This window comes from Lynx canadensis, chromosome E3, assembly GCF_007474595.2.
Source record: "Lynx canadensis isolate LIC74 chromosome E3, mLynCan4.pri.v2, whole genome shotgun sequence".
Classification (NCBI taxonomy): Eukaryota; Metazoa; Chordata; class Mammalia; order Carnivora; family Felidae; genus Lynx; species Lynx canadensis.
The window spans coordinates 2,070,701-2,093,733 of record NC_044318.1 but is presented as its reverse complement, the minus strand read 5'-3'; the positions used below and the strand labels follow the sequence as shown (position 1 = coordinate 2,093,733).

General features: G+C 65.9%; 1 protein-coding gene across 1 annotated transcript in view; it reads left to right on the top strand.

The window, feature by feature from the left end:
• The window catches only part of PKD1 (polycystin 1, transient receptor potential channel interacting), a 43,923-nt gene that overhangs the window by 17,877 nt on the left and 3,013 nt on the right, over positions 1-23,033 (top strand). Inside the window, 38 exon segments of the mRNA XM_030301147.1 lie at positions 322-437; positions 855-981; positions 1,296-1,543; positions 1,974-2,729; positions 3,534-3,665; positions 3,866-4,041; positions 4,239-4,372; positions 4,920-8,536; positions 8,693-8,842; positions 9,898-10,041; positions 10,165-10,444; positions 10,520-10,733; positions 10,806-10,989; positions 11,314-11,466; positions 12,158-12,302; positions 12,406-13,026; positions 13,327-13,483; positions 13,731-13,983; positions 14,093-14,288; positions 15,310-15,480; positions 15,560-15,703; positions 15,792-16,002; positions 16,103-16,229; positions 16,991-17,107; positions 17,215-17,264; positions 17,452-17,624; positions 17,731-17,824; positions 20,384-20,518; positions 20,520-20,752; positions 20,755-20,777; positions 20,853-20,874; positions 20,877-21,046; positions 21,416-21,479; positions 21,482-21,551; positions 22,188-22,263; positions 22,265-22,301; positions 22,472-22,655; positions 22,810-22,935. Of these exon segments, the coding sequence (XP_030157007.1) occupies positions 322-437; positions 855-981; positions 1,296-1,543; positions 1,974-2,729; positions 3,534-3,665; positions 3,866-4,041; positions 4,239-4,372; positions 4,920-8,536; positions 8,693-8,842; positions 9,898-10,041; positions 10,165-10,444; positions 10,520-10,733; positions 10,806-10,989; positions 11,314-11,466; positions 12,158-12,302; positions 12,406-13,026; positions 13,327-13,483; positions 13,731-13,983; positions 14,093-14,288; positions 15,310-15,480; positions 15,560-15,703; positions 15,792-16,002; positions 16,103-16,229; positions 16,991-17,107; positions 17,215-17,264; positions 17,452-17,624; positions 17,731-17,824; positions 20,384-20,518; positions 20,520-20,752; positions 20,755-20,777; positions 20,853-20,874; positions 20,877-21,046; positions 21,416-21,479; positions 21,482-21,551; positions 22,188-22,263; positions 22,265-22,301; positions 22,472-22,655; positions 22,810-22,935 (10,030 nt within the window).

Here is a 23,033-nt window from a genome sequence, read left to right as displayed (position 1 = left end):
CCTCCGCACGGCTGTCCCGCCCCCCTCCCCCCTCCCCCCTCCCCCCTCCCCCAGCCCCCAACCACGCAGTGTTTCCCGGCTGCCCCAGGACAGTCCCGTCTCTCACCCAGGCTCCTTCCTAGCTGCTCAGTGTCGGTTTGGTGTTTGCTGAGCACCTGTTGTCCCAACCTGAGCCTGCACCAGATGAAGCAGACAGAGGGGGAGGGGGCTGGGGGGGCTACCGACAAGTGGCTCAGTCCTGGGTCTGGCCCTGCCTGGGGCCCGCGGACACCCTCTTCCTTGGCCCGCGACCAGCACCTTACTGTACACGCGCTGTCCCAGGTCCTGTGTGGGATGCGGAGAACTTCCTCGTGGGAGCGCCCCCTGGAGACCTGCAGGGACCCTCGAGTCCCCTGGCACAGCAGGAGGCCCTGTCAGCCCCCCAGGAGCCCGTCGAGGTAGGCAGGCTGACCCCAGGACCCTCCACGACCTGATCTGGAGACTTAGCCTTGGCCTGGCTTTTGAGTGTCTCTGAAAAACAAGCTCTTTTTTCCGGACCTTTAACGTCCTACCTGCCGAGGAGAGACGCGTAGGCAGCCCACTGCCGTGCACAGGGGAGAGGTACCCGCCCGGGTAGCTCAGAGAGCTCTGAGTGCTCCTCAGTGTTTTCTCTGGGTGTTTGTGGATTTTTAAAAAACAAGGTCAGGGTCCTGCTGCCCACAGATGGTTTTGACCTGATTTTTTGTCTCGAGTGACCGTTAGCCACAATGTGAAGCCCTGTCTGGGGGCTCCTTCCCCTCTGACCCAGTGGGTGCTGGGGGGGTGGGGTGGCGGGGGCTGGGGTCTGTGGAGCTGAGCAGTCCCCCTTTCCCCAGGTGATGGTGTTCCCCAGCCTGGGCCTGAGTAGAGAAGCCTTCCTCATCGCTGCCGAGTTCGGCACTCAGGAGCTCCACCGACCCGCCCAGCTGCGGCTGCAGGTGTTCCGGCCCGAGGGAGGAGCAGGTGGGGCTCCGTCCCGTTGGGGCAGTGGGGACCTGTCTGTGCCATCACGTGTAGTGGCTCCTTGGCTATTGGACTGGTCTCCAGCCTTGAGATGCACGGAGTGGGGTCTGTACGGAAACCGACTCCTGCTCGGTGTCGCCGGGACTCGCCTGAGTCAGTCAGCTGGCCTGGTGTCAGGAGGAATAGAGGAGGGATGGTGGGGGTGGGGGTTGGCGTGCTGCCTGGCAAGACCTCGTGTCTCCCTGGGGGTGGGGTGTCCCTGACTGGGGCCCATTAGCAAGCGGGGGTCCCTGACACCCCTCCTCTCCTTGCAGGGGCCCCAGGACATGGCGGGGAGCCTGAGAGTGCGTCCCTGGAGAGCCAGGCTCGGCCGGTGCCCGCGTGCACCCCAGAGGGACGCTGGTGCCCCCAAACTGGTATCCCCCTGTCACCGGACACCCTCTGCCGGCCCCGGGCCTGTGCCAACGCGTCCACGTCAGGGCCAGGGCCCCCTGGGACCTCCTGTGTGCTCTGGAAGGAGTTTCTGTTCTCCGTGCCGGCAGGCCCTCCCACCCAGTACTCAGTACGTGTGCTGGCCCTGCTGCCTGAGGCCTGGGTCTCTCCCTGAAGCACAGACAGTACACTCTTCCGCTTGGCGCACCAGGCCCCTGCCTTTCTCCGGCTTTGTCCTTGTCCTTGCTCACCCCCCGGCATGAGAAGCTGCCACCCGGGCCCTTCTGCTTGTCCTGCCCCTGCCTGGCCCGCATCCTGGCCCTCTGCCCTGCACACGGCCCATCCCTCTGAGCCTGTCAGCCCCCTCCATGAGGGCCTGGGGGAGTGAGCGAGTGAGTGAGTGAGTGCCCGAGAGCCGGGCCCCCTGTGGGTGTGAGTCTAGATTACCCCAGGTGGATCCCGCCTGCCTGCTGGAGCCCCTGGTCCTGTGCTCCCTTGTAGCCCCCCGCCCTGCAGCGTCCTGCTGTGAGGACCCGACACAGCCCGCCTCCTTCCTGCAGGTCCCCTTCCAGGGCCAGGACGGCCCCCTGCTCCCCGGTGACCTCGTCACCTTGCAGCACGACGCTGGACCAGGTGCCCTCCTGCACTGCTCGCCGGCCCTCGGACCCCCTGGCCCTGAGGCGCCGTACTTGTCTGCCGTGGCCTCGGCCTGGCTGGCCCACCTGCCCGCCCAGCTGGAGGTGGCCCCGACTGGCCCCGCCTGCGCCCTGCGGCTGCTCGCCGCCACAGAGCGCCTCACCCCTCTGCTCGGCCTGAGGCCCAACCCGGGGCTGCGGCGGCCTGGGCACTATGAGGTCCGGGCCACGGTGGGCAACAGCGTGTCCACGCACAACCTGTCCTGCGACTTTGATGTGCTCTCCCCAGTGGCTGGCCTGCGTGTGGCCCATCCCACCCCCCACGATGGCCGCCTCTATGTGCCCACCAACGGCTCGGTCTTGGTGCTCCGGGTAGACTCGGGCACCAACGCCACGGCCACGGCCCACTGGCCTGGGGGCAATGTCAGCGCACCCTTTGAGGCCGCCTGCCCTGCCCCGGTGGCTGCCCTGGTGCCCAGCTGTGCTCTCGAGGCCAACACCACCCTGTTCTCGGTGCTGGCCCTGCCCGGCCTCCGTGAGGGCGAGCACACGGTGGAGGTGGTGGTGGAGAACAGCGCCGGCCGGGCCAACCTCAGCCTGCAGGTGAAGGCCGAGGAGCCCATCTGCGGCCTCCGGGCCACACCCAGCCCCGAAGCCCGGGTGCTGCAAGGCGTCCTGGTGGTGAGTGAGGCGGGGAAGGCGGACCCGGGGTTGGTTTCTGGGCAGGTTCTGTTCTTGGGCTCCTCAGACCGGTGGTAGTTCCCGAGTTAGTGAGGAACCACCTGTCAAACAGCAGCTCTGAGCATCTGCGGTCTCTCCCACGGCCCCTGAGCAGCTCTACCCTCGTGGAGCCTGAGTGTCTTCAAGGCCGCTGCTGTGTTCCCATCATGCTGAAGGGAGTGCTTTTGCGGGGGGGTGGTCCTCATGTCACCCTGCTGCTGTCAGTGCCATACCTGCTGCTTGGGGTGTCCCCCCACGCCCTCCCACACACGCACAGGTCAGCCACCAGCTCTACGGCCTGCACACGGGCTGTCAGAAGGGCCGTCTGTGACCTCAGCTCCCTCCTCACACCTGTTCTGTCAGCTGACTCGGGTAAACACCCAGAACCACGAGGCCTCTTGAGACTCCCGTGCCTTCCCAAGCAGCCTGTGCTGAGACTGTGGGCCCGGGCAGGAGCCCAGGGACAGGGTGCACGGAGACTCAGATGGTGGGCTCTTTCTGTCCCTGGTGCTAGATCACTTTCCAGACACGAAGCCGGAGGAACTGAAACGTCAAAGGGCACGTCAGCCCATAATCCTATGACGCGTGGCCCCCTAGGCCCCCCAGGCCCCCCACCCCCCTCCCCCTGCCCTCCACCTCCCTTGGTGTCTGAAGTCTTGGCCTGGGAAACCCCCTGGGGAGGCGTGTCCAGGTGGTGGAATTCTGCTTAGGGCAGAGTTGGGTCTCCAGAGCCCCAGCGCCGCCCACACTGTGCCCTCCCTGCAGAGGTACAGCCCCATGGTGGAGGCCGGCTCAGACGTGGTCTTCCGCTGGACTATAGACGACAAGCAGTCCCTTACCTTCCACAATGTGGTCTTCAACGTCATCTACCAGAGCGCTGCTGTCTTCAAGCTCTCGGTGGGTGGGCGGGGGCGGGGCGGGGGCGGGGGCGGGGCCGGGACTGGGACTGCCGTGCTCATCTTGGCTTTCTGTTCCGCTTTGCTTCCCGAGGACCCCTCGGCTGGCCGCGGGTGAGTGCAGGGTGGGGTTCTGCCTGCGCTGCTTTGGGCCTCCTCGCCACCCGCTGGCAGCCCACACACTGCTACCTGTCCCCACAGCTGACGGCCTCCAACCACGTGAGCAATGTCACCGTGAACTATAACGTCACCGTGGAGCGGATGAACAGGATGAGGGGCCTCTGGGTGTCTGCAGTGCCACCCGTGTTGCCCCCCAATGCCACGCTGGCACTGGCTGCCCACGTGCTGGTGGACTCGGCTGTGGAGGTGGCTTTTCTGTGAGTGCTCCTGGTCTGGCGGGCAGTGGAGCCACAGCCGAGCCCTTGTGGGGCTGAGGCCCGGCCCTCCCCCAGCCCGCCCCTCCTCACCTGCCAGGAGGTGGCGGGTACGTGGGACCCTGGGAGAGGGGAGCGGCTGCAGCCGGGCCAGCGTGCTCCCACTCCAGCCTGCTCATTGCCTGCCTGGGGCCCGGCAGGTGGACCTTTGGGGACGGGGACCAGGTGATTGGCCAGTTCAAGCCTCCGTACAATGAGTCCTTCCGGGTGCCAGACCCTGCGGTCGCCCAAGTGCTGGTGGAGCACAATGTCACACACGCCTACGCCATCCCAGGTGAGCGCTGGGGCCCGCCACCCTGCCGTGGGGACAGCCCCCTTCCGCCCAGTCTGGGTTGGTGGCCTGGGGCCCTTAATAGAGTGAAAGAGTGGTGTCCGGGCCACTGAGCCCCATGATTCAAATCTCTTGGGCGGAAACTGGACCTTCCTGGCCCCTACGCAGACCCACTTTTGGCTCAGAAGGGAGTTACCTTTTATTTTTAAAATTCCAGAAGTTTCACACGCAGAATGCACGGTGATCATTGGTGACCCCACCACCCTTGCCCTGCACCGACCCTCTCTGTTCACCAGGGAAGGTCTGCTCCCATCTCATTTACGCCCCAGCCCCGCGTCTTGCCCTCTGCTTGTGGCACCTTGTACTGGCCCCATTGCCAGGACCTCCCGGGACAGGGCCCAAGGGCATTCTCCCCTGACATTTTGACCGAGGGCCTGTTCTATCTTCCCGAGGGGCCCTGGCGCGCAGCAGCACGGGGTTAGGTCATGACTTCGCCAAGCAGGTGGTGGAGGTGGCCCTGGCCCTGTTCTCACTCAGGCCTGTCCCCCAGGTGAGTACAACCTGACCCTGCTGGTGTCCAACGCCTTCGAGAACCTGACGCGGCAAGTGTCTGTGAGCGTGCGCGCCACCCTGCCTGCCGTGGCTGTGGCCGTGGGAAGCCGTGTCCTGGTGGCTGGCCAGTCTGTCGCCTTTGCCCCACGCCCACTGCCCTCACCTGGGGGCATCCTGTACACGTGGGACTTCGGAGATGGCTCCCCAGCTGTGACGCAGCACCGGCCGGAGGTCAACCACACATACAGCTCAGGGGGCGCGTACCGCGTCCGTCTGGAGGTCAACAACACGGTTAGCAGCGTGACGGCATGTGTCGGCATCCGTGTCTTTGAGGAGCTTCGGGGCCTGAGCGTGAGCCTCAGCCCGTCCGTGGAGCAGGGCGCGCCTGTGACCGTCAGTGCCGCCCTGGAGTCGGGAGACAACGTCACGTGGACTTTCGACATGGGGGACGGCACGGTGCTCACGGGCCCCGAGGCCACGGTGGAGCACGTGTACCTGCGGGCACGGAACTGCACGGTGACTGTGGGAGCGTCCAGCCCCGCGGGCCGCCTGGCGCTGAGCCTGCCCCTGCAGGTGTTTGTCCTGGAGGTGCTGCGGATCGAGCCTGCGGCCTGCATCCCTGTGCAGCCCCCCGCCCGGCTCACGGCCCACGTCACTGGGGACCCCACCCACTACATCTTTGACTGGACGTTCGGGGATGGCTCCTCCAACACCACCGTCTCGGGGGACCCGACGGTGACGCACAACTTCACACGGAGCGGCACGTTCCCCTTGACGCTGGTCCTCTCGAGCCACGTGAACAAGGCCCATTACTTCACCAGCGTCTGCGTGGAGCCCGAGCTGGGCAACGTGACCCTGTGGCCCGAGAGGCAGTTCGTGCGGCTCGGGGACGAGGCCCGGTGGGTGGCTCGTGCCTGGCCCCCGTTCCTCTACCGTTACACCTGGGACTTTGGCACTGAGGATCCTGCCCGCGTCGGGGGCCCCGAGGCCACGTTTGCCTACCCGGCCTCTGGCTCCTACCTGGTGACGGTTGCCGTATCCAACAACATCTCGGCTGCCAACGACTCCGCGCTCGTGGAGGTGCAGGAGCCCGTGGAGCTCACGGGTGTCCGGGTCAACGGTTCTCGCGTGCTGGAGCTGCAGCAGCCGTACCTGTTCTCCGCCGTGGGCCGCGGGTGCCCCGCCACCTACCTGTGGGAGCTGGGGGACGGTGGGCTCCTCGAGGGCTCCGCGGTCACCCACGCCTACAACAGCACGGGCCACTTCACCGTCCGCGTGACCGGGTGGAACGAGGTGAGCCGTGGCGAGGCTCGGCTGAACGTCACGGTGCGGGAGCGTGCGCGGGGGCTCAGCGTCAACGCCAGCCGCACGGTGGTGCCCCTCAACGGCAGCGTCAGCTTCGCCACCTCCCTGGAGGCCGGCAGCGACGTGCGCTACTCCTGGGTGCTCTGCGACCGCTGCACGCCCATCCCCGGGGGCCCCACCATCTCCTACACCTTCCGCTCCGTGGGCACCTTCAACATCATCGTCACGGCCGAGAACGAGGCGGGCGCCGCCCAGGACAGCATCTTTGTCTACGTCCTGCAGCACATCGAGGGGCTGCAGGTGGTGGGGGCCGGAGGCGGCTGCTGCTTTCCCACCAACCGCACGCTGCAGCTGCAGGCCGTGGTCCGGGACGGCACCAACATCTCCTACAGCTGGACGGCCCAGCGGGATGGCGGCCCGGCGCTGGCCGGCAGCGGCAGAGCCTTCTCGCTCACGGTGCTCGAGGCCGGCACCTACCGCATCCAGCTGCGGGCCGCCAACATGCTGGGCAGCGCCCTGGCCAATCGCACGGTGGACTTTGTGGAGCCTGTGGGGTGGCTGGCCGCAGCCGCGTCCCCGAACCCGGCCGCCGTTGATGCCAGCGTCACCCTCCGTGCCAAGCTGGCCGGGGGCAGCGGCGTCATTTATAGCTGGTCTCTGGAGGGAGGACTGAGCTGGGAGACCCCAGAGCCGTCCACGACCCACACCTTCCCCACCCCCGGCCTGTACCTGGTCACGGTCACGGCTAGGAACCAGCTGGGCTCGGCCAACGCCACCACTGAGGTGGCTGTGCAGGTGCCCGTAAGTGGCCTCAGCATCGGGGCCGGCGAGCTGGGCGGCAGCTTCGTGGCGGCGGGTTCCGCCGTGCCCTTCTGGGGGCAGCTGGACTCAGGCACCGACGTGAGCTGGTGCTGGGCGGTGCCGGGTGGCAGCAGGCACGGCCAGCACGTTTCTGTGGTCTTCCGTGACGCCGGCGCCTTCTCCGTTCGGCTCAACGCCTCCAATGCCGTCAGCTGGGGCCTGGCCACGCGTGAGCTCACGGTGGAGGAGCCCGTCGCGGGCCTCGTGCTGTGGGCCAGCAGCAAGGTGGTGGCGCCCGGGCAGCCGGTCCACCTGCAGGTCCTGCTGGCCGCCGGCTCTGCCGTCAGCTTCTACCTGCAGGTCGGCGGGGCCGCCCCGGAGGCACTGCCCGGGCCCCGCTTCTCCCGCAGTTTCCCCCGGGCCGGGGACTACACGCTGAGCGTGCAGGCGGAAAACCACGTGAGCCGGGCCCAGGCGCAGGTGCGCATCTTGGTGCTAGAGGCGGTGGGCGGGCTCCAGGTGCCCAACTGCTGTGAGCCAGGCATCCCCACGGGCACGGAGAGGAACTTCACGGCCCGCGTGCAGCGGGGGTCCCGCGTGGCCTACGCGTGGTACTTCTCCTTGCAAAAGGTCCAGGGGGACTCGCTGGTCATTCTGTCAGGCCGCGACGTCACCTACACCCCCGTGGCCGCGGGGCTGCTGGAAATCCACGTGCGCGCCTTCAACGAGCTGGGTGGCGTGAACCGCACCCTCGTGGTCGAGGTCCAGGACACCATCCAGCACGTGGTGCTGCGCAGCGGCCGCTGCTTTACCAACCGTTCGGCCCGGTTCGAGGCCGCCACGAGCCCTAGCCCCCGGCGTGTGGCCTATCGCTGGGACTTCGGGGATGGGGCCCCGGCGGAGGACACGGAGGAGCCCTGGGCTGAACACTCCTACCTGCAGCCTGGGGACTACCGCGTGGAGGTGAACGCTTCCAACCTGGTGAGCTTCTTCGTGGCCCAGGCCACGGTCACCGTCCACGTGCTGGCCTGTAGGGAGCCCGAGGTGGACGTGGCCCTGCCCCCGCAGGTGCTGATGCGGCGCTCCCAGCGCAACTACCTGGAAGCCCACGTCAACCTCCGTGACTGCGTCACCTACCAGACGGAGTACCGGTGGGAGGTGTACCGTGCCGCTGGCTGCCATCGGCCGGTGCGCATGGCCCCCGTGGCTCTGCCCGGCGTGGACATGAGCCGGCCCCAGCTGGTGGTGCCACGGCTGGCGCTGCCTGTGGGCCACTACTGCTTTGTGTTCCTGGTGTCATTTGGGGACACCCCGCTGGCACGGAGCATCCAAGCCAACGTGACAGTGGTCCCTGAGCGCCTGGTGCCCATCATCGAGGGAGGCTCGTACCGTGTGTGGTCGGACACTCAGGACCTGGTGCTAGATGGGAGCAAGTCCTACGATCCCAACCTGGAGGACGGCGACCAGACGCCCCTCAGCTTCCACTGGGCCTGTGTGGCCTCAACGCAGGTCCGGTGCACCAGGGGACGTGAGGTCCCCTCTGGCTCCCTTGGTCGTTTGTGCGGATGAGCCTCGGAGGGGCAGGGGGTCTTCCACACGTGCCCGGGGCTGGGCTCTGCTTTGAAGCCGTCCAGGGTCTCACGACCCCTTCCCTTGTGGCTACAGAGTGAGACTGGCGGGTGCGCTCTGACCTTTGGGCCCCGGGGGAGCAGCGTGGTCACCGTCCCCCGGGAGCGCCTGCAAGCTGGCGTGGAGTACACCTTCAACCTGACCGTGTGGAAGGCAGGCCGGAAGGAGGAGGCCACAAACCAGACGGTAGGTGCCAGGGGCCCAAGTCCTTAGCCCAGCAAGGCGGAGTTCCGGGCCCTGGGGTGGCCGAGGTGCAGCCAGGGAGGGCTGAGCGCACAGGGCCATTCACGCCAAACACTCTTGGTGAAGGTTTCCTGTGTTTTGGTGTTCTGGAAGCTATTGGTTCTCACAGTGAGTTACTACGTTTGATTGATACAGATTCTCTTTAACAAAACGTTTGGCTTCAGTTTTGTTTCCTTCCGGAAGTGCTGCGGCCTTCTGGAGCTTAGAGGGGTCCCGGGTGCTCTAGGTATTTATTAGTGAGAAGTAAGGGGTTCCAGCAGCCCCAAAGGCAGTGAGGAAACCGGCCCCCTTCCCAGAGCCTGTTCTCAGCCCTGGGTGGACACGTGCTCAACATTGCTGCCCCCTGCACCCTCCAGGCAGGTCAGGACCGAGGTGCCAGCGGCCCCTGGGGCCGGCGCTGCTGCGGCCTGCCGATGGCGGCAGGTGCGCGAGGTGCTGCTGGTGCCTGGGACGGGCTGTGTGGGGACGGGGGAGCTCGGAGCGGGGTCCAGCCTGGATTGGCTGAGGTGGGACCGACCTCAGACGGGGCTGTGTAGTGAGCACGGCCGCCTTCACCCCACACGTGCGTTCGTTCTGTTTCTCCTCCGCGGGTACGTCCGTCCGTCCATCCATCCTGTTCACAGGTGAGTACCTGAGTGCTTCGTGTGTGCTAGGCCCAAGCTGGGCTTTGGGTGCTACGGAAAATAAGCACGAGGTGGACTCTGCCCTCTTGGGCGTCCACCGCCATCCTCCAGACTGGGAGACATCAAAAACTGAACGAATGTACTTGAGGAGGGCTGAGCCCACGGAGCCTTGGGAAGCTGGACTCCAGGTTAACTAGGTGCTGGCAGGGCCCAGAGAGGAGCCTTCCCAGCCAGGAGAACAGCATCAGGGTAGAGGCCAGAGGCCCAGCTCCCCTGGGGAGCCTGGCTGGGGCTGACTGCCCTGTGCAGACTCAGGGTGTGGGCCCCAGGAGTGGAGGCCCTGGCTCAGGTCGTGGCTTCTTTTCTTGTCTCCAGGTGTTGATCCGTAGGGGTCGGGTGCCCCTTGTGTCCTTGGAGTGTGTGTCCTGCAAGGCGCAGGCCGTGTACGCAGTGAGCCGGAGCTCCTATGTGTACCTAGAGGGCCGTTGTGACAACTGTAGCGGGGGCTCCCAGCGAGGGGTGAGCGAATGTAGGACTGGGGGGCGGGGCGGGGCGGGGCCGCGCGGGGGCGGGGCCTCGGCGGGGCGGGGCGGGGCTGCTCCCGGTCCTCAGCACCTTGGTCTCTGTCCCCTGGCTCTGCAGCGCTGGGCGGCGCGTACTTTCAGCAATGAGACGCTGGTGCTGGACGAGACCACCACGTCGACAGGCAGCTCAGGCATGCGGCTGGTGGTACGGCGCGGCGTGTTGCGGGACGGCGAGGGTTACACGTTCACGCTCACGGTGCTGGGCCGCTCGGGCGAGGAAGAGGGCTGTGCCTCCATCCGCCTCTCCGCCAACCGGCCCCCGCGCGGAGGCTCTTGCCGCCTCTTCCCGCTGGACGCCGTGCGCGCCCTCACCACCAAGGTGCATTTCGAGTGCACAGGTGAGTACAGCTGCAGGTGACAGGGAGGCGCGGCGCAGGGAGTCTGGGGCGCCGCTGACACTGAGGGGCCCGCAGGCTGGCAGGATGCGGAAGACGCAGGCGCCCCACTCGTGTACGCCCTGTTGCTGCGGCGCTGTCGCCAGGGCCACTGCGAAGAGTTCTGCGTCTACAGGGGCAGCCTCTCTGCCTACGGAGCCGTGCTGCCGCCTGGTTTTGCACCACACTTCCAGGTGGACTTGGCCGTGGTTGTGCAGGACCAGCTAGGCGCCGCTGTGGTTGCTCTCAATAGGTGAGCCTGGGCGGGATCTGGGCAGGTGGGAGCGGGGACTGCCACTTGTTCACCGAGAGCTTCTGCACGCAGGTCTCTGGCCATCACCCTGCCCGAACTCCCTAGTGACCTGCCAGGTGGCCCCCTGGACCTCACGACTTGGCTGCACAGCCTCACGGAGAGCATGCTTCCCAGACTACTGAGACAGGCTGACCCCCAGCACGTCATCGAGTACTCTCTGGCCCTCATCACTGTGCTCAACGAGGCCAGCGCAGGGGTGAGGAGTCCCTCCTCTCATCTGCCCTCGGTGGGGAGGGTGGGCCCGGGCCAGTCTTCGCTGCCTCGCAAGCAGTTGGCCCCCTGACTCGTCTCCTTGAAATAACTCCTCTTCTCCACAGTCCCAGCCTGTGGACCCTTCCCCTGATGCCAGCCCTCCACACCCCCGTGAGAAGTCCTGGGAAAGCCCCCTAAGCCCCCTTTTGTCCCTGAAGAAACAGGGTTTGAGCCGCTGCCCGAGTTTTCTAGTGGTTGAGACAACTTGTGTCGCTGCCAGTGAAGCTGCCCATTGCCCTGAGGGCTCCCCTGTGCTCACTGCCCTCAGCACGAGCAGGCGCTGGCCTCGTCAGCAGAGTCGGACCCCAGGCGGCAGCTGCAAGCCCAGATACGCAAAAACGTCACAGAGATTCTGGTCTCCCTGCGGGTCAACACCGTGGATGACATCCGGCAGATTGCCGCGGCGCTGGCCCAGTGCACGGTAGGGTGGGCCTCGGGCCCTGTGGCAGCCCCTGTCCTGGCCAAGTCTCCCTGGCTGTGTGCCTGTCCTTGGCCATTTAGCATGTGAGCTGCAGGTGCCACTGTGCAGGGTGGCCTATGGGTAAGGAGCGGCTTGGCTCTAAGGAGAGCACACGTGAAGAGGCTGTTCCGGTGCCCTCCCACTCAGCCCATGGTCACACCTGATCTGGCTTCTGCTGCCCCAAGCAGTTAGCCACCACTGTCGCCCAGGACTCGAGAAGCAGGCTCAGCTGAGCTGAGCACAGTCTTGATGGGGGCGGGGGCACGCTGTGCCTCTGCGTGGTGGGAAATTGCTGCACAGCTTTCAGCAGAGAAGGAAGCAGAGAACCTTCCCAGGCGGGAGAGGTCACCTGTGACACGTGGCTCTCATGGCCAGGCTCATGGATTAGGGCGAGCGGCAGGACCGCTTTACCGTGGACCTTCCTCGCCCGCCGGTGGGGAGAAACCACGGAAGAGCTCTCGGCAGGGAGGCACATGGCTGGAACCCACGCTTGGGGTGGTTTCTCCAGTCGCGGCGCGAAGGGTGTTGGGGAGAGGCCTGGGCCACGTGGCCGGTGTGACGGAACTGAAGTGGGTTGAGGGGTCACGGGGGGTGCCGGCCCCGCTCAGCCCGGCCGGAGGAGGGCTGCCTACGGCGTCTGGCTTCCCTGCAGGTGTCCAGCAGGGAGCTCGTGTGCCGCTCGTGTCTGAAGAAGACGCTGCACAAGCTCGAGGGCATGATGCACATCCTGCAGGCTGAGACCGCCGAGGGCACCGGCACGCCCACGGCCATTGCCGACAGCATTCTCAATATCACAGGTGCGGCTGGGCCCAGGCAGGCGCGTGCTCCCCAGCCCCCCCCCCTGCTTGCCCCCCCTCTGAGCCCTCCCCGCCACCTCTCCTCCCACCTCTCCTCCCACAGGTGACCTCATCCACTTGGCCAGCGCGGACATGCAGGGCCCACAGCCCTCAGAGCTGGGCGCAGAGCCGCCGTCGCTGATGGTGGCATCCAGGGCCTACCACCTGTCGTCAGCCCTCATGTGTATCCTCATGCGTTCCCGTGTGCTCAACGAGGAGCCCCTGACGCTGGCCGGCGAGGAGATCGTGGCGCAGGGCAAGCGCTCAGACCCGCTGAGCCTGCTCTGCCAGGGCGACGCCTCGGTTCCTGGCTGCCACTTCTCCATCCCTGAGGCCTTCAGCGGGGCCCTGTCCAACCTCAGTGATGTGGTACAGCTCATCATCCTCGTCGACTCCAACCCCTTCCCCTTCGGCTACATCAGCAACTATACTGTCTCCACCAAGGTGGCGTCCATGGCCTTCCAGACACAGGCCGGGGCCCAGATCCCCATTGGCCGGCTGGCCTCGGAGCGCGCCATCACCGTGAAAGTACCCAACAACTCAGACCAGGCTGCACGGGGCTGCCGCACCCCTGCCGGCTCTGCCGTCGTCCAGCCGCAGGCCTCGGTCGGCGTTGTGGTCGTCCCCGAGGACAACAACCCTGACGCCGGGTTGCACCTACAGCTCACCTACTCGGTGCTTAGCGGTGGGTGCTGCGGGCCTCGGCCCAGCCTGTGTGGGGGACCCTTGGTGAGCAGGTGTCTTTCGTGCCCCACCCCCCCCGACTCGTGGACTTTAGGAAAGTCTGCCTCCTGCTTCATAGGCTGGCCAGGGCCTGGCCCCAGGGCAGCGGGGAACGAGGCAACAGTGAGTGCTGCCGGCAACAGAGAGCTCTCCAGCCCCCCAGCCCCAGGCTGCAGGGAGGGCGCCACAGGGCTCCGGGAGCGTCCCCCAGGGTGTGCGAGCTGCGCGGGGCAGCCGTCCAATGCTGTCCTTGTGCCCCTAGAACACTACCTGTCCCGGGAGCCCGAGCCCTACCTGGCTGTGTACCTGCACTCGGTGCCGCAGCCCAACGAGCACAACTGCTCAGCCAGCAGGAGGATCGGCCCGGAGGCGCTGGCGGGCAGGGACCACAGGCCCTACACCTTCTTCATCGCCCCAGGGTGAGCCCACGCCCCGCCCTGGGAGCAGGCCACCGTGGACCCACAGTGGGGGCTAATCTCTGACGGCTGGCTGGATGCCAGCAGGGTCACTGGGTTTCCTGTGGGAGTAGGTCTGGCGGCAGGAGGACCGGAGGCGGCAGGCCTGGCCACCCGTGGTGGGCGTGGCTGCAGCCGAGGGGTCTGGGAGCAGGACCTGCCGTGACTCGGGCTGGGCAGGGTCTGGCTGTGACACTTGCTCAACTTCTAGGAGCAGAGACCCAGGCGGGACTTATTACCTGAACTTGACCAGCCACTTCCGTTGGTCGGCACTGGAAGTGACCGTGGGCCTGTACACATCCCTGTGCCAGTACTTCAGCGAGAAGGACATGATGTGGAGGACAGAGGGCCTTGTGCCTTTGGAAGAGACGTCGCCCAGCCAGGCCGTCTGCCTCACCCGCCACCTCACTGCCTTCGGGGCCAGCCTCTTCGTGCCTCCCAGCCACGTGCGGTTCATCTTTCCGGTGAGTTGCACCATGTTTCTGGGGGGCTCGGAGGCCCCAGCCTTTCTCTCGTCCTGAGAAAGTGAGGCGAGGGCCGTGCCTCCTGGACCTGATGGCTCTGTCTCCCCAGGAACCGGCCTCAGGCGTGAACTACGTCGTCCTGCTGACCTGTTCCGTGTGCCTGGTGACCTATGTGGTCATGGCCGTGATCCTGCGTAAGCTGGACCAGCTGGACGTCAGCCGTGTCCGCGTGATCCCTTTCTGCGGGAAGGGGGGCCGCTTCAAGTACGAGATCCTGGTTAAGACTGGCTGGGGCCGGGGCTCAGGTGAGGCGGGGGGCTGTCTGGTCCAGGTCTCCCGGCTGCCCTTGCGTGTGCTCTCTGGCTATCTTCTCTGGTAGCGACTATCTTAGTAGATGACGGGACGAGGGCTCCGTTCACCCGGTGCCGCGTGGGGCGGGAGCTCATCAGGCCTCACGGTGCTCTCCGGGCACACGGGGCATCGGAGTGCGGGGCCCGCCTGTGTGAGCGAGCGGACGACAGTGGGGGTGGTGGTGAGTCGTTACTGGGAAGACAGGACTGACCGAGCGAGGACAGTGTGTCTTGAACGTTAGACGTGCTGGGGGCAAAAGCGTTCGGTTTCTTTGTGGAAAACTTGCTGAGCAGCGTGGGCAGTGCTGGCCGTGCGGCTGTAGGAGCTGCCACGCGCGTGAGCGTGTTCTCCATGCCTCGGCCACTTCCTGCGCTCCCCCCTCAGCGTGTCTTCGTTGGCCCTCCTGCTCTTGCTCCCCCCTCCCCCCGCGTGTTCTGGTTGGCCCTCCTCGGTGACCCCGCCCCCCCGGCGTGTCCTCATTGGTCCTCCTGCCCCTGCCCCCCCCCCCCCACGTCCTCGCTGGCCCTCCTGCTCCGTGACACCCCTCTGACCGCTCACGTGGGTTGCTCTGTGACATCTTTGTTCTTTCTCTCGTGGTTCCTGTCTGCCTACGTTGGCGAGTTTGGTGGTGTGGCCTCGGCCAGTGTCGACCTGCCTGGTGACCGTTGTTCTGAACGTCTCTCCCACGTTACCACTTTTCTCCTCCTCGCTGTGCTCTTACCCTCACCGGCCAGTCCCCGTTTTTGTAAAACATCACGTGCATGTGGTATCACAGGGAGGGGGGCCGACTGTGGTCTCACGTAGTCGCTCGGTTAATCTGGCGCCCCGCCTGCTGCGCCGTGTCGTTGGCGGCTGCGTGTCTGGCACGTTTAGGGGGGCGAGAGGGCACCTGTCAGAGCGGCCTGTCTGCTGAGCGAAGGAAGGTCCGCCCGGGGTCATGTACCCAGCCCCGCTGCCTCTCTGTCCATCCTCCAGGAACCACGGCACACGTGGGCATCATGCTGTACGGGGCTGAGGGCCGCAGCGGCCACCGGCACCTGGATGGGGACAGGGCCTTCCGCCGCAACAGCCTGGACGTGTTCCAGATCGCCACGCCGCACAGCCTGGGCAGCGTGCGGAAGATCCGCGTGTGGCACGACAACAAAGGTCTGTGGGGGCGCCCGCGGCTGCCCCTCCGGCACCCCACCGGCGCCCTTCAGCCTGACTCACCGCCCCTCCCCTGCAGGGCTCAGCCCCGCCTGGTTCCTGCAGCACATCATCGTCCGGGACCTGCAGACCGCCTGCAGCACCTTCTTCCTGGTCAACGACTGGCTGTCGGTGGAGACTGAGGCCAATGGCGGCCTCGTGGAGAAGGAGGTGCTGGCAGCAAGTAAGGGCCTGGGCCCGTCCCTGCCCGGGCTGGCCGAGGGGTGGCCTGTGCCGCTGGCCTCCTGAAGCCAGCTGTGCCCTTTCTGCAGGCGACGCGGCTGTGCGGCGGTTCCGGCGCCTCCTGGTGGCCGAGCTGCAGCGTGGCTTTTTTGACAAGCATCTCTGGCTCTCCCTCTGGGACCGGCCACCTCGGAGCCGCTTCACCCGCGTCCAGCGGGCCACCTGTTGCGTCCTCCTCGTCTGCCTCTTCCTGGGCGCCAATGCTGTGTGGTACGGGGTCGTGGGAGACGCCGCCTACAGGTGGGTGCCCGTGGGGGGCCCGATGATCTCCTCCTGCCCGACCCCTCCTACCCCCCACGGCCTCCCCCAGCCCGGGTCTCTCTCCTCTCCTGCCACACAGCGCGGGGCCCGTGTCCGGTCTGATCCCGCTGAGTGCCGACACACTTGCCGTCGGCCTGGTGTCCAGTGTGGTCGTCTATCCCGTCTACCTGGTCATTCTGTTTCTCTTCCGGATGTCCCGGAGCAAGGTGGGCTGGGGCCCGGGGAGCTTCCAGAGAACAGAGCGTGGGCCTCGTTGCTGCCACCAAGGGTGGCCGGAGGGAGGGGCAGAAGGTCGAGACGACTGACCCAGGGAGACAGAGAGATGCAGATTGTCCAGATCACGAATGAACCAGCGGGGCCCCACTTCTGATGCCACGGAAATCACAGGGCAGATTGGGGGGGAGGGGTCCCGTGACCGCTGCGGACCAGCCTGTCAGGTGACTGAGGGGAGACGGGCAGGGTCCCGGAAAGACTCGGGAGGATGTCGCAAACCTGAGCAGATCTCTAGCAAGAGGCCAGAGTGGCGATTTAACCCTCTGACAAGGAAGAGCCCAAACGGCCCTCCCTGGTGGCTCCGTGCACCTGCCGAAGGGCCAGTGCCTCACAGGCTCAGAGAGACAAGGAGCAGGCGCTTCCCGCCGATTGATGGGGACTGCACGAGATGAGGGAAGGACAGAGCACTTCCCTCAGGAGGGACCCACCGCCATACCCTGGGGGCGTGTGCGCCAGGGGTCCCGTGGGGTAATCCGCCACCAACACGGCTGGTTCGAGTCGATGACAAATAAAACTGGAGTCCTCAGCTCTGCCAGCTGCATTCCAGTGCCTTGAGCGGCCTGTGGCTACCGTGATGGACGGTGCAGATACAGAACGTGTGTCCGATTCTAGAATATTCTCTAGCACAGCCCCAGCCTAGGCTCTGCCTGCTCGGAGGTGGCACACCTCTGCTGAATGCCTGCCTCTCCCCTAGGTGACTGGGGGCCCGAGCCCCACCCCCGCGGGGCAGCCGGTCCTGGACATCGACAGCTACCTGGACTCGTCTGTGCTGGACAGCTCCTTCCTGGCCTTCCCAGGGCTCCGCGCTGAGGCGAGTGTGCCCCCCCCCCCCCCCCGCCAGGGCCCTGCCCGGGCTGGGTGGGTCCCGCTGCCTCTGGGCAGCTCAGAACCTGAGGTGTTCTCTGTGCTTCTCAACAGGCCTTTGCCGGACAAATGAAAAGTGACTTATTTTTGGATGATTGCAAAAGGTAGGAGTCCCCAGAGAGACGTGAGCCTTGGCGTGGGTCCACCACACCTCGTGCGTGGTGCATTATGGGTGTCTGCACTGCATGCGTTTTGTCCCCTGGCCCCGTGTAGTGTCGTCACACACGCTCTAGGGCCGTGTTGTACGTGTGTCCCCCTGGGCCCCCCTTGTTTCACCTGTGTCACCTACAGCCTGGTGTGCTGGCCGTCCAGTGAAGGCACGCTGAATTGGCCGGACCTGCTGAGTGACCCATCCATCGTGGGCAGCACCCTGCAGCGGCTGGCACGGGGCCGCCTGGGCCCGGAGGAGGACGGGCTCTCCCTGGTCAGCCCCTCCTCACCTGCCAAGTCCTTCTCAGCTTCGGGTGAGCAGGGGTGGGGAGGGTGGTATCCCCACGCGATCCCCGGGAAGGTTCTGAAGAACCTGGGGGTGGGAGAAACCATGCCCTCGCTGACGTGTTTTCCCTCTAGACGAGGACCTCATCCGGCGGATCGTGGCTGAAGGGGCCGGCAGCCTGGCCCCTGCCCGGGACGCGCAAGTAGAAACGGATCTGCTCGCTGGCCTGTAAGTCCCTGGCTCCCGGGGGTTGGGGGGCGGCGGGGATCCCAGGCCAAGAAGCCCCGCTCCCCACCTGGGACTGGTCTTGTGCGGGGCTGGGCCCCTTACCTATTGAAAGGACCTCACAGGGTGGCAAGCGTTCCCAACAGGTGGCGGAGGTGTGGGGTGATGGGGTGCTCAGGACCAGGTTTTCCAAACATCCCGCTTGTTTTCTTCTGAGATTGTTTCAATTTTATGTTTTTAAGAATCTCTCAACTTCTGAGATGGACAATTCGTATAAAACTATCTCTTATTTCCTTTTTTTCCTCCAATAATCACATTTCTGCTCCTTTTACTCTTGTCGTTTTCAAGCACCAAAGATGACACACATGGACCGTCCTGAGCACAGGGAACGGGGCGGGGTGGGGGGGGGGGCTCTCGAGTCGTTTTACAAACACAGATAACCGTGGCATGATCGCATGTTACGAAGAAATTGGAAATTGATTCAGAAGGTCTATACTATGGGGACATCCTGGGACAGCAGCCCCAGATAGCTCCAGCCAGAGCCCTTCCTCAAGTCCAGGTTCAGGCCTTGGGCTGACTAGCGCGAACGGGCCACGCGGACGTTTCACTGGCCTGCACGGAGCTGCCCGCCCCGAAGGGCCCAGGACCCCCTCCAGAGACGCTGCGCCCTCCCGCCCCACGGTCCCGGTCTCAGAACCGGCCCGGGCACGCTCCGGCCACCACAAGTTCATTGACTCCGACTCCTCTCTTGGCGTCCTTCCTCCCGCACACCTGCCGCTGCCCGTCCGGTCACGAGCCTGACCCTCCTGTTTTGCTCTTGCGCCTCCGTCCAAACGTCCCCCTCGGCGGAGTCCTGCTCCCCGAGGCAGGCCCTGCCGCTGCTCTCCTAGGGCACCGGCCCTCTGTCGCCGTGTGACCGGTTATCCCAAAACTCTGTGCTTCAAGGGAGCCAGACGGCAGGCAGGTTGGTGGTTGTCCCCATTGACCCTCACCCTGGCTGGCTTGAGTGCCCTCAGGCATGACGGCCGACACCTCAGAGCGAGTGGCCCAAGCAAAGCAGGAACCACAGAGTCCTTTACGACCCAGCCCTGTCAGTCCACTGTGTCCTTGCCCGCGGAAGTGGCGGGAGGGGGGACGTGTCCCTCGGAGGCGGCTCGCCTTACGACGCTCCAGCAGCTGCGTGAGCTGGCCCTGCCGCCTCCGTCGACCGCTTCCCTCCTTTCCTGCCTTCATCTCTGCTGTCTTCTGCCCCCCTTCTGCCTAGAGGCATCCTCCCCAAGACAAGAGCCCCAGGTCTCCTTCCTGCCGTTCTTGGCGCGGCTGCTCCCCGGCTGGGGCCTTCCTGCCCGCAGATGCATGAGGGCGTAGTGATGGGGACCTCCTCTCTGTCCTCCCTGCCTCCGGGCTTCTTGACTGCACGCTCCTTCCCAGCAGCGTGCGTGGCCTTGGCTCCTTTCACTCGGGGCCAGAACGGTGCCGGCCTCGGCCGGGGACGCGGGGTGCTGGCCCGTGACAGGCAGGCTTTGGTCTCCTGCGGCTTGGTGTTTGGTGAAGCTGCGTGTATTTTAGGCCATATCCGCTATGCCACCTGCCCTGACACCACATCCACATGTAAAACATGAACGTGGGCGTCCGGAGAAAGCCCTAGAAAGAACAGGAATGCCGCTGCTCCTGCCTAATGAGGATACGGAGCACCTGTTCTCTGGTCCATCTCAAGAAAAAGTTTGCTTGCTGTCCTGACTTCCCACCCGCATAAACGATACTTCTTACTCTGTCGAAGGCTCACAAACCCAGGCGCGTTCAGCGCAGCTCATGGCAAGGCACTGTGGAGCGGGGGAGGGGGGGCCTGTTCTGTGTAGTCAGGGCACAGCTGTGCAGGCCCCCCACCAGGCGCGCGCTTGGCCCTCAGGAAGTGCCTGTCACACCCTTGCTTCACATCCCCCCGCCCCCGGAGCCCCGTTCTTGGTGGGGCAGCTGTGCAGCCGGCCAGGTCGGTGTGGCGCCGTGGGCCACACACATTCTCTCGGCCCCGGGAACCCAGATACTGTCGGAATTTTGAAGACAAAGGTGTTCCTTGTTCAAGAGTTGCATCTTGGGTCACAAAAGCTGCGTCATGCGCGGTCCCCTTTGTGAAACGTGGGTCTGCGTGGGGAGGTTGGGGGCGAAGACGCGAGGTGTGCGGGGTGCGCCCCGGAAGGTCGCGACGCGAACCCGGAGCCTTGGGGCCGCTTCAGCCATGCTGCGAGCACCGCTGCTGGGGGTGACGATGGGAGAGGACTCTGTCCGTGGGTGGAGGAGCAGCGGGCGAGGGGGAGACGGCAGCGGAGGCTGACGTGGGGTTTTCGGCCTGAGGGGCAGGGCAGGCACGGGGGGCCCTTCCCAGAAGTCACGGGTGGGTGGTCTCAGCACCCAGCGCTGTATCTACCCGGGTTGGGGCAATGTCTTCTCTCGGCTGACACGGGGGCGGGGTGCAGGGGTACGGGGGTCAGGGACGTCGTGCTGTGGGCCGACAGCTGAGCGCGGGCTACGCCCCCCCCCCCCCCCCCCCCATCTGTGCCTCAGGTCCAGCGCTCCTGCGGAGAGGACGGAGACGCTGATGCTGCAGAGGCTGGGGGACAGGGGGCTGCCCAGCCCGGGTCTGACCTGGGAGCGGCCCCAGACAGCAAAGCCCGCCAGGACAGGGTGCTCTCGTGTCCCAGGACGCCCCTCCGGGCCCCTCCCCGTGGGCTGCCCGTCACCTGTCTTCCTCCCCAGGACTGGCGGACGGTCTGCGGAGGCGGCTGCTGCCAGCCTGGTGTGCTCCCCTGGCCCACGGACTCAGCCTGCTCTTGGTGGCTGTGGCTGTGGGGGTCTCCGGCTGGGTGGGTGCCGGCTTCTCCCCTGGTGTGGGTGTGATGTGGCTCCTCTCGAGCAGCTCCAGCTTCTTGGCCTCCTCTTCGGCTGGGAGCCGCTCAAGGTGAGTGGGACGTTGGGGGGCCGGGCTGCCAGCCCCTGGCGCCTGTGGGCCCCTCTGACGCCTCCCTTGGCCCAGGTCCTGCTGGAGGCCCTGTACTTCTCCTGGTGGCCAAGCGGCTGCACCCCGACGAGGATGACACCCTGGTGGAGAGCCCGGCTGTGACCCCTGTGAGTGAGCGTGTGCCCCGTGTGCGGCCCCCACACGGCTTTGCGCTCTTCCTGGCGAAGGAAGAGGCCCGAAAGGTCAAGAAGCTGCACGGGATGCTGAGGGTGAGCCGCTCTCCTGTCCCGTGTCTGGCCGAACCGCACCTTCTTGCAGGTTCTCCCTCGGAGACCCGCGCTGTGCGCCCTGTGGCCCTCTCGCCCCCGCCCCCGCCCCCCTCGCCCCCAGCTCCCGGTGCCTGTGCCCTGCTGTGCCTCTTCCCGTGCCCGGCTCGATGAGCAGCCTCGCAGGCCCTAGGGCCATCTTCTCTGCCTTTGGAGGGACCACCTGTCCGCCCCTCTGGCGGTGATGCTGGCGGGTGTCTGTGCCGCCCCACTGGCACCAGGCACCTTGGCCACGGGCGTTTGCTGGCCAGTGCCCGTGACGGTGGGCCACACTGGGATTGGCTGACCCCAGGGCCGTCCCTGCCCCCAGAGCTTCTGGTATACATGCTCTTCCTGCTGGTGACGCTGCTGGCCAACCATGGGGACGCTTCCTGCCACAGCATGCCTACCGCCTGCAGAGTGCCATCAAACAGGAGCTCGGCAGCCAGGCCTTCCTGGCCATCACCCGGTACAGGCACCCCCGTGCCCATGCGCGTGTCCACCTGCCAGGCCGGGGAGGCACTGATGCCCGCCAGATCCCATCTCGATCTTGTCCTTGGTGCAACCCAGTCCCCAGGGGACGTGGGGGCAGCGTCTTGGATTGTCGTGGGTTGTCAGGAACGGAGTAGGTGGTGTTGGCAACACTGGGACCGGAGGCACTGTTCAAAACGGCCCGGGGCGCCTGGGGGTGCCACGGTCAGTTGAGCGGGCAGGGTCTTGGTTTCGGTGCAGGTCACGATCCCACGGTGTCAGGGGTGAAAGCCCCGCGTCAGACTGCGTCCTGACATTGCGGACCCCACTTGGGATTCTGTCTCCCTCGTTCTCTACCCCTACCCCGCTCATGCTGTCTGTGTCTCTCTCAAAACAAATAAGTAAATAATCTTAGAGTACCCAGAACCGCCCCGTAACACTTCCTGCTCCAAAAGTCAGTATGCTGAGCTTGAGGCTTCTGGGTCTTGACCTCGTCCCGTCCCGTGGCACTGGCAGCCTGCTGTTGGCTGGGCTGGGGCGGCAGGAGCAGTGCTCTGTGGGCCTCTGACCACCCCCGCCCCCGGGGGTGCAGGGCACTGCCGGGTAGAACACGGGACTCTGTCTGTGTGAGCAGGTCTGAGGAGTTTTGGCCGTGGATGTCCCACGTCCTGCTCCCCTACATCCATGGGAACCAGTCCGGCCCAGAGCTGGGGCCCCCCGCGACTGCGGCAGGTGCGGCTGCAGGAAGGTGAGCCGTGGAGGAGGCCTGGCACTGCGTCCTTGCTCTCTCCCAAAGAGACACCCCTGGCTGCATTCTGGTTCCAGCTGTCTAGCTGTGCATCCCTTACTGTCTCCGCCCGTGACACTGTGGCCTCTGCCTTCTGGGTTGCAGGGAGGGTCTGGTGGGATCACGTAGAGCCCAGCTGGCAAAGAATCTCCCCCTCTGCTTTCAGCATCTCTGCCCAGACCCTGCTCGCCCGGGTGTGCCCACGTGCGCGGCAGCCGCGGGCTCCTTCAGCACAGGCGACTATGGCATCGGCTGGGGCAGTGCTGCCCACAACGGCTCCGAGACGTGGGCCTACTCTGCGCCAGACCTGCTGGGGTGAGCACAGAGGGAGGGCCCCGGGATCCGGGAGGATCCGGGACGCGGGGAGGGGGGGTTGTTCTCCACGGGCGCCCCCTAGCCCCAGCCAGCCTTGCCTCCCAGGTTCTTCCAGGGCTGGGGCCTGGCTCTAACGCCGTCCCCTCGCCGGCAGGGTCTGGTCCTGGGGCCACTGCGCCGTGTACGACAGCGGGGGCTACGTGCAGGAGCTGGGGCTGAGCCTGGAAGAGAGCCGCGCGCAGCTGGGCTTCCTGCAGCTGCACAACTGGATCGACAACAGGTGCTCGCGCTCGGCCTGTCCCCGCCTCTCCGCACTGCCACTGCGGCGCTTCCGGCGGGCACACCGGGGTCCCCACGCGGCCCTCCTCCGGGGCCCTG